Raw genomic sequence first — 8,378 nt, forward strand, 5'->3', positions numbered from 1 at the left:
ATATATATATATAGATAGATAGATAGATAGATAGATAGATAGATAGATACGAAGGGGTACCAAAAAGAAACTGGAATTTTGCAATATTATGTTATTCACTTGGGGCAAGTGAGATCGAAACTGAACCAAATTCGATGACTGGCACCCGTGAAGGCAATAAAAGTGTAAACGAATGAAAACATGAAAATTCATGTACTGATCTTGGCAGATAATCACTAAACAATTGATATGACTGGTGTGTCCTGGAGCTCCTACCCACGAATTTTGAGTGAGGAATTGTGAATGAAAAGAGTTGCAGCAAAATTTGTGCCTCACTTGCTCAAAGAAGATCAAAAGCAGTGATGACTGAATGCATGTCATGGACTGAAAGAACAGTTGGAAGTTGATCCGGACCTGTTTTTTGAAGTTTCATCACTGGTGACTGAAGCTGGTGCTATGGAATTTGCAGATGTGGAAAAAGTGAACGAAAAAATATGGAGGCAGTAAAAGACATCACTTTGCAAAAGTTTCGGCACTGCCTCAAAAACAGTCTAGCGAGGTTGTTGCCAGTGCCGCTGGACTGGCTCCTGTGCAGGTGGCACATAAAAAACACCATTTGAGCGTGGCCATTGCCAGTACCGCCGGACTGGCCCTCGTGCCGATGGCACGCAAAAAGCACCCACTACACTCTTGGAGTGGTTGGCATTAGGAAGGGCATCCAGCTGTAGAAACTCTGCCAGATCAGATTGGAGTTTGGTGTAACCATCTGATTCGCCAGTCCCCAGTCAAAACGTCCAACCCATGCTAGCATGGAAAGCGGACATTAAATGATGATGATGATGATGATGACATTTTGAAAACTCAAATAAGAGAAATTGGAGCCATCGTGACTGAGTGGTTAAAATGACTGACAATTTAGAATTTGAGTCTCACCAACAAAACCTTGCATTGTATTTTTTACTATGGTATAACATTTCATATAGTCAACTTATTTAAGACTTATAATACTTTCACCTCATGTTTGTACCATCTTATTGGTTAACTAGCCCATAATTCATGGGTTCATGTCTACCTTGCATTTTAATTTTTACTTAGATCCTTAATTATACATACTGTGGTTTATATCATGGGGAAAAATAGGTATCAGATTCTGTAGGAAATGACAGTTTGGTATCTCTAAAGAAGGTTGTTTTTCATCTGTTTAATGTTGCAGAAATGTTGAGTGGGTTATATTGTTTAGCCAGTAGTAATGGTAGAAGAGAGAAATTTAAAGTTTGACTGTAGGCCAGTAGAAGGAGAATTTTAATGAGTGTAAGTTGTTTTCAAGTTAAAATGACAAAATGATAAAAATATTATAATGTGAATCAAAAGTGCAATGTTTTCTCTCTGTCTTACAATTTTTTAATTATTTTTGCTTTCCAGGAATCTCGCAGCAGTGCGTTTCAAGAAATAACTCTCTCTTTACCTGTAACAGATAAAGTGCTTCAGTATTTGAGGCAAGAATCCCAATCACTTGGAATGAGAATTAATCTCTCATCATAAATATTGTGACTGTCAGAGAAAACTTTCCTCACAAAAAAAACTTCAGTTGCTAGTTGAAGCCATTTCACTTCATTTATATCAAAAATGCTTTTAAGAAAGGCATAAAAATCACATATTCTCATTTCTCTATCTTTATATGTCTGAGGCCTTGTACCTATGTAAGAAATCAATTCATCTATAATTGTTGCCACTGTGTGTGAGTTGAGTCTCACAATATTTCCAATGACTTTTTTATGAAGATTAAGTTTTGCTAATGAAATTTCTGGTTTATTTTCCATTCTACACATAACATCTTACTATTACTTTTCTAAAGGAAATAATATAGAAATAAATAAAACATAAAAGGAGAAATGTAATATTGCATTGAGCTGTTGCAGTGTAGTTATTTCTTTTCAGTTATCATCTGTTGATGCAGCATATATTTTCACACAGCTCTGTTCTCTGGGAATCAAGACATCTTTGGAGAAAAGTGTATACAAAATGATAGTATCACACTTACTTTCATGGGCACCAAGAAGGAAAAGGAATGGATGGCATTACTGAATGAGGAGAATCTATGGAGAGGATCTATGCCAAGTAGACCCAATAGGGAAACAGCTATTGATGTTGACAGCTATATGGTCAAAGGTGCAATTAATCTTTTTGATACCAATCAACCTGAGACAGTCCTTTGTCTTATGATACAAATTTCTTGTTTAAGGCGCAGGAGTGGCTGTGTGGTAAGTAGCTTGCTTACCAACCACATGGTTCCGGATTCAGTCCCACTGTGTGACACCTTGGGCAAATGTCTTCTACTATAGCCTCGGGCCGACCAAAACCTTGTGAGTGGATTTGGTAGACGGAAACTGAAAGAAGCCCATTGTATATATATATATATATATATATATATATATATATATATGTGTGTGTGTGTGTGTGTGTGTGTGCGTGTATATGTTTGTGTGTGTGTCCCCAACATCACTTGACAACCGATGCTGGTGTGTTTACGTCCCCGTAACTTAGCGATTCAGCATAAGAGACCGATAGAATAAGTACTAGGCTTACAAAGAATAAGTCTTGGGGTCGATTTGCTTGATTAAAGGTGGTGCTCCAGCATGGCTGCAGTCAAAATGACTGAAGCAGGTAAAAGAGTAAAAAGAGATGTATATGAAAACCTTCCATCAAAATTTCATGATAATTTTTGTTCTGAACACCATCTCAATTACTTTATTAAATCCTTCAAAATTTTCAAAATTAATTGAAACAAAGACAGTGACTTCAACAGAAATATAGTAACATAAGGCTTAAGGATATAAACACAAGGAAAGCAGCTGGACCATCAAAGAAAGTCACTTAGAAAATATTCAGTGAAGTAAGACATATGTTAGTCATCCACATGGTTAATTAAGTAGTACCAGGAGACGTTATTCCCAATGGTTGATGTAGCAGTATTATCATCAATTGTGATGAAAGTAAAGGAGATGCTTTGGAAAGAAGCAACAGAAGTATCAAATTGAAGGCCCATGTTATGAAAGTAACAAAAAAGTTACAACACAACTAATTAGGAAGAGCTTAGATGAGCTATCAGTTCAAGTTTGTGCCTGGAGTAATAAGGGTGGAGATCAGAGGTAAGTAGGAGTGAATATATAGAGAGTGATAAATAAGGGTAAATGGGGTTAGGACAATGGCTCATATGTGATGGTGTTCAATAGTGGTATGGGATGATATTGAGAATGCAAGATGGGTGACATGGAGAAGTGACTTCAAAGAAGAGGAAACTACTAGCACAAAAGTATGGGGGTGAAATTTGTGCACCTCTGCTCTCATACAATTATTATAAATAGAGAAGCTGAGGTAATACTGCAGCTAAAAGTGTGATGGAAGGATGGATGTCAGGAAGATGGGTTCAGAAAACAAAACAAAGCAGGGAAGCACTTGGTACCTGTGTCTATGTGTCCTGTTTTGGGCATCTTGCAATAGAATTTGAGTTTCAAGAATTCTTAACAATGGAAATGATGACTTTTGAAGAAGATAAGCTGTACTGTGCAGTTGTTGGGTACAAACCATTACATTTTGGTCAGTGAGTCAATATGTTTACAACTTGGCCAGTTTTTTTAATAAAAATACCATTGCTTACAATGGAATTTTAAAAATAATCTTTTATTTCATCTCATTACTAATCCAGACTTTGAGAATTTAATTTGGATTAGTTTTACAGTTTTTGTTCTGATATGCAGATATTTTGAAAATACCTTACAGAGTGACAACTGCACTCAACATAGTTACAGGCTGCTCTTTGACAAGTTAAAGTACCTGTTCGGCCACCTTGCCAGGAATATGGCAAAACCATGGGACTGCAGCATGGTGGAGTGTGAAGAGGTAGCAGAAGAGATCAACTGAGCCAATGGTACTCCTTACAATGATGCTGAGCAGAGGAATCCTAGAAGAACAACAGTCAGGATCACCAAGCTCTATCAAGAGAGTAACTGCAATGCATCAATAGGAGCAGCATCCATGGTTGTGTAATTAATTAATGAAAGATTCACTATGACTCAAGGTCTCTATTCAAATTCATAATAATGGAATTGGATGGTGGCAGAGAATTGTGGGAATCTGTGAAAGCAGTGAAAAAAACAAAATGTGTTTGCAATTATAATTTTTTATCAAAATCAATAAATACATTCTCATATCATTATAACTCATTTCAAACCTTTGTTTATAGTTTGAGATATGAACTTACTTCCTTCAGATTGCCATAAATGTGGACATCATTGTAAGAAAGAAAAGGTTCTTTAGTCTTGAATCAAGAAATCTTTATATTAATAACTTCCTGACTTTACAGCATATATACTTTTTCTCTTTTCTTTTTCTTTTTTTGAATTTTGCATTTATTACTAAAGGAATGGCACTTGAGTGGCTGTGTGTTAAAAAGTTTGCTTCTTAACCACATGGTTTTGGATTCAGTTCCACTGTGTGGCACCTTAGACTGACCAAAGCCTTGTGAGTGGATCTGGTAGATGGAAACTGAAAGAAGCCCATCATACATACAAACATACATACAAACATACATACATACATACATACATACATACATACATATGTATATGTGTATGCATGTGTGTGTGTGTATATTAGTGCCTCCTTGTTTCAACTTCGTTTAACAGTTGTAAGTGAGTGTCACCATCATGCAAGTGGTGTCCTTTGCTTCCAATCTTCTGTGCAAACATGTCTACTCATGGAGAAATACTAGCTTTCTTAGAAACAATTGAGTGTTAGTGACAAGGGTATCCAGTCGTAGAAAATCCATCTTGACAAATCCTGTCCGATTCATGCAACCATGAGAAAGTGGATTAAAACGATGATGATGATGATGATGACAGTGGTGGTGGCAGCAGTGGCAGTGGTGGTAGCAACGATGAGTGAATTTATACTGGTCTTTTAGATAATTTTGTAACAAGTAATTTATTTATAGAAGACATTTGCAATATGGTATTTTTGTTAGTATTAAGCAGATGCAAAACAAATCTCTCCTTTGCAAGAATGCTAGACCATCACATGTAACTTTACTTGTAAATTCTGATACTGTTGAACCTAACTGTGCTTATGCATAATATCAAACTAGAGTGACTTATGACTGATTTTTCGTTGTAGCATCTGTCAGCTAAATAATTAAAAGAATGAATATGAACTAAATAGTTAGTTAATTAGTGTTAAAGATATGCGGATGTTAAATATCTCATCCAGCAATTTTGTTTTTATTTACTATTTATTTTTATAACTGTCTGGATTTTATATGCAACCACTACAGCCAAAGTTGGATATTGATTTCTCACTTTGGCTAAAGTCCACAAATTTGTAGAGAAGCTGTATAGTTGATTAAAATGATTCCAGCCTTTACTTGTTGTTTATTTTATAAATGTCAGAGGCATCAAAGAGGCAAAACTAAATACTGCAAAGCATTTATTTTGGCATCTATATCTACCACTCCCCAATCTCCAGAAATGCAGTATATGAAAATAATGTTTAAAAATCAAATGCACAAATCTATATGTTGCTATATTGCTATTCAAGTAATGGGATAAGTGAAATAGTTATTTAAGTATTTTAACAATAAACTGCATTAACATTTGTACTATTATCTCAGTGTTGGTGCAGTATAACTGAATTGCTAAGAAATTTATTTCACAAGCAGCTTCAGTCCCACTGTGTGGCATCTTGGGCGAATATCAATTTCTATAGCACTAGGTCGATTCATACTTTGTGAGTGGAATTGGACAGACAGAAACTGTAAAAAATCCTATAGGGTGAATTGTACCTGCAATTCAAAAGGATCAGCTTTTAACACGCATTGTACCACACTGATTCTGCCTGAGAATTATGTTAAGGGTACACATGCCTGTGGGATGCTCAACCTCTTACATGTTAATGTCAGGAGCAAGTAATTCAATTGACTGAACAACTGGATCTTCATCACTGAATCATGAAGATTCACCACTATCTCAGATATTAAGATTTTCTGACTGAATTCCATGAACATAACTGATTACTTTAGCTCTGACTCAGTTATTTATAATTCATCATGTACAATACTCTTCTTACCTTAGTTCTGAATTCTTCGACTGCAATGGAGTGGAAGTGTTTGTCTTGGAGGAAAGGATATTTTGAGCAGTCTCTCATATCCTTCTCATAACACAGTGCAGGCAATTCTAAAAGAGAGAGAGAGAAAGAGAGAGAGGGAGAGAGAGAGAGAGAGAGGGAGAGAGAGAGAGAGAAGAATGGGTGAATTGACCCCAGTATTTGCAATATTTATTCAGCTCTTTATCTTTTGAGTTCATTTCCTGCAGAAGTTAACTTTGCCTTTTACTCCTTTGGGGCCAATAAAATAAAGTACTTATCAAGTACTGGGATTTAATTGACTAGTTGACTAGTCAGCAATCAACTAATTGACTAATCAGTGGTTGACTCATTGACTAATCAATGATCTTCAATCAGTGATTAATTTAATTGACTAAACAGTGATCTTTCAGTATTAGTAGACGACAAGGCAGAGAGCAGGCAGAAACGTTAGCACACCGGGTGAAATACTTAGTGGTATTTCATCTGTCTTTACGTTCTGAGTTCAAATTCCACCAAGGCCGACTTTGCGTTTCATCCTCCTGGGATCAACCAGTTGCATACTGGGATTGATCTGATTTCTTGTGCCTAGAGTAGAAAAGAGTATTAGTAGATGACACTCACTCATGTAACATTTCCTTGTGACATAGATATAGAGAGAGGCTAGGCTGAAAAAAAAGGTAAATGATATTGTCAAGTAATACTGGAAGATTGCCTACTAACTTCCTTCCCACCTTTTAGGCATTGTGCCTATGTTAGAAGCAACTATTAAATGTGGTGAATTGACTGAATTATTAAAGCATCAGATAAAATGCCTTGTGTTATTTGTTCCAGTTTTTTACTTTTTGAGTCCAAATCCTGCTGGGTCAACTTTATCTTTTACCCTTTCAAGGCTGTTAAAATAAAGTTCCAATTAAATGCTGGGGTGAATGCAATCAACTAATCCTTCCCCACAAAAACTAGTTGCCTTGTGTCTAAATTAGAAATAACGTGGCAAGCCGTCAGAATCAGGAAGCTAAACAACTTTTGTGCTACACTGTTGGGTCTGACACATTTGCTTGCTGTTTTCTGCTTGGCTGAGAATAAGTGCAACCTTCATTTCATAGTTGAATAGTTAACTTCTTATTTCTTTATTGCCCACAAGGGGCTAAACACAGAGGGGACAAACAAGGACAGACAAAGGGGTTAAGTCGATTACATCAACCCCAGTGCGTAACTGGTACTTAATTTATCGACCCCGAAAGGATGAAAGGCAGACGAAATACTGCTAAGCATTTCGCCCGGCGTGCTAACGCTTCTGCCAGCTTGCTCACCACTAATAGAATAGTTAATTTCTATTGGTGAAAATACTACAATTATGACCATTCATGAAAACATAACTACCCACAAAAACTATTGTGAAAAAATACCCAACAGCAACAAAAGTTGGTGACTTAAGATTATAAAATGTACTTATCACCTACCAATATTGACATTTCAAACTGAATGCCAAGCATTCTTGTCTTTATGCTTCTAACCAAAGTTAATATCAATTGATTATGCACTTATCTTTATGGAGTGGAATTTTTCCTTATGATTATTATTATTATTGTTGTTGTTGTTGCTGTTGTTATTATCTTTATTCAAATTCAAATGTTAACTTTAAAAATTTGTGAATGTGTAGTGGGGTTACTTAAGCTTTAAATGCATTTAATGATATAAGTTGACATTAAGTAGATGAACCAATAGTTCAGTGCTAACAGCATGTGATTATATAATGAACGCCTTGAAATAAATACCAATTATATAATTTATTCCTTCAAAATAACCCTGCTAGTATAATCATTATAAGAAACATGCCAGTTAGAATTATCTAGGAAAAATGAGTCATTATCATTTGATCATTAAAGAAATTTTTATACTACTCACTTCACCATATTTTTTTCAGTAATTTCTTTCAGTAGTTTTTTTTAATAAACTTGCTACTGTAACATAACTATAGAACATCTATTGCAGCATGGAAGACTATAGACATTCAAAACCATGCAAAAACTGTTAACTTCACTTACTCTTTTACTCTTTTACTTGTTTCAGTCTTTTGACTGTGGCCATGCTGGAGCACCGCCTTTAGTCAAGCAAATCGACCCCAGGACTTATTCTTTAGAAGCCTAGTACTTATTCTATCGGTCTCTTTTGCCAAACCGCTAAGTTACGGGGACATAAACACACCAGCATCGGTTGTCAAGCGATGTTGGGGGGACAAACACAGACACACATACATATAT

The 8,378-nt window shown here is 35.8% G+C and overlaps 1 protein-coding gene across 1 annotated transcript in view; it reads left to right on the top strand.

Annotated features, from left to right (window-relative positions):
• Positions 1–1,884, top strand: part of LOC106882876 (N-acetyltransferase 9-like protein) — a 34,991-nt gene extending 33,107 nt beyond the window's left edge. Inside the window, exon 7 of the mRNA XM_014933679.2 lies at positions 1,402–1,884. Coding sequence (XP_014789165.1) covers positions 1,402–1,521 — 120 coding nt within the window. The 3' untranslated portion in view covers positions 1,522–1,884. The remainder of the gene's footprint in view (positions 1–1,401) is intronic.
• Positions 1,885–8,378: the final 6,494 nt, after the last annotated feature.

This window comes from Octopus bimaculoides, chromosome 1, assembly GCF_001194135.2.
Source record: "Octopus bimaculoides isolate UCB-OBI-ISO-001 chromosome 1, ASM119413v2, whole genome shotgun sequence".
Lineage (NCBI taxonomy): Eukaryota > Metazoa > Mollusca > Cephalopoda > Octopoda > Octopodidae > Octopus > Octopus bimaculoides.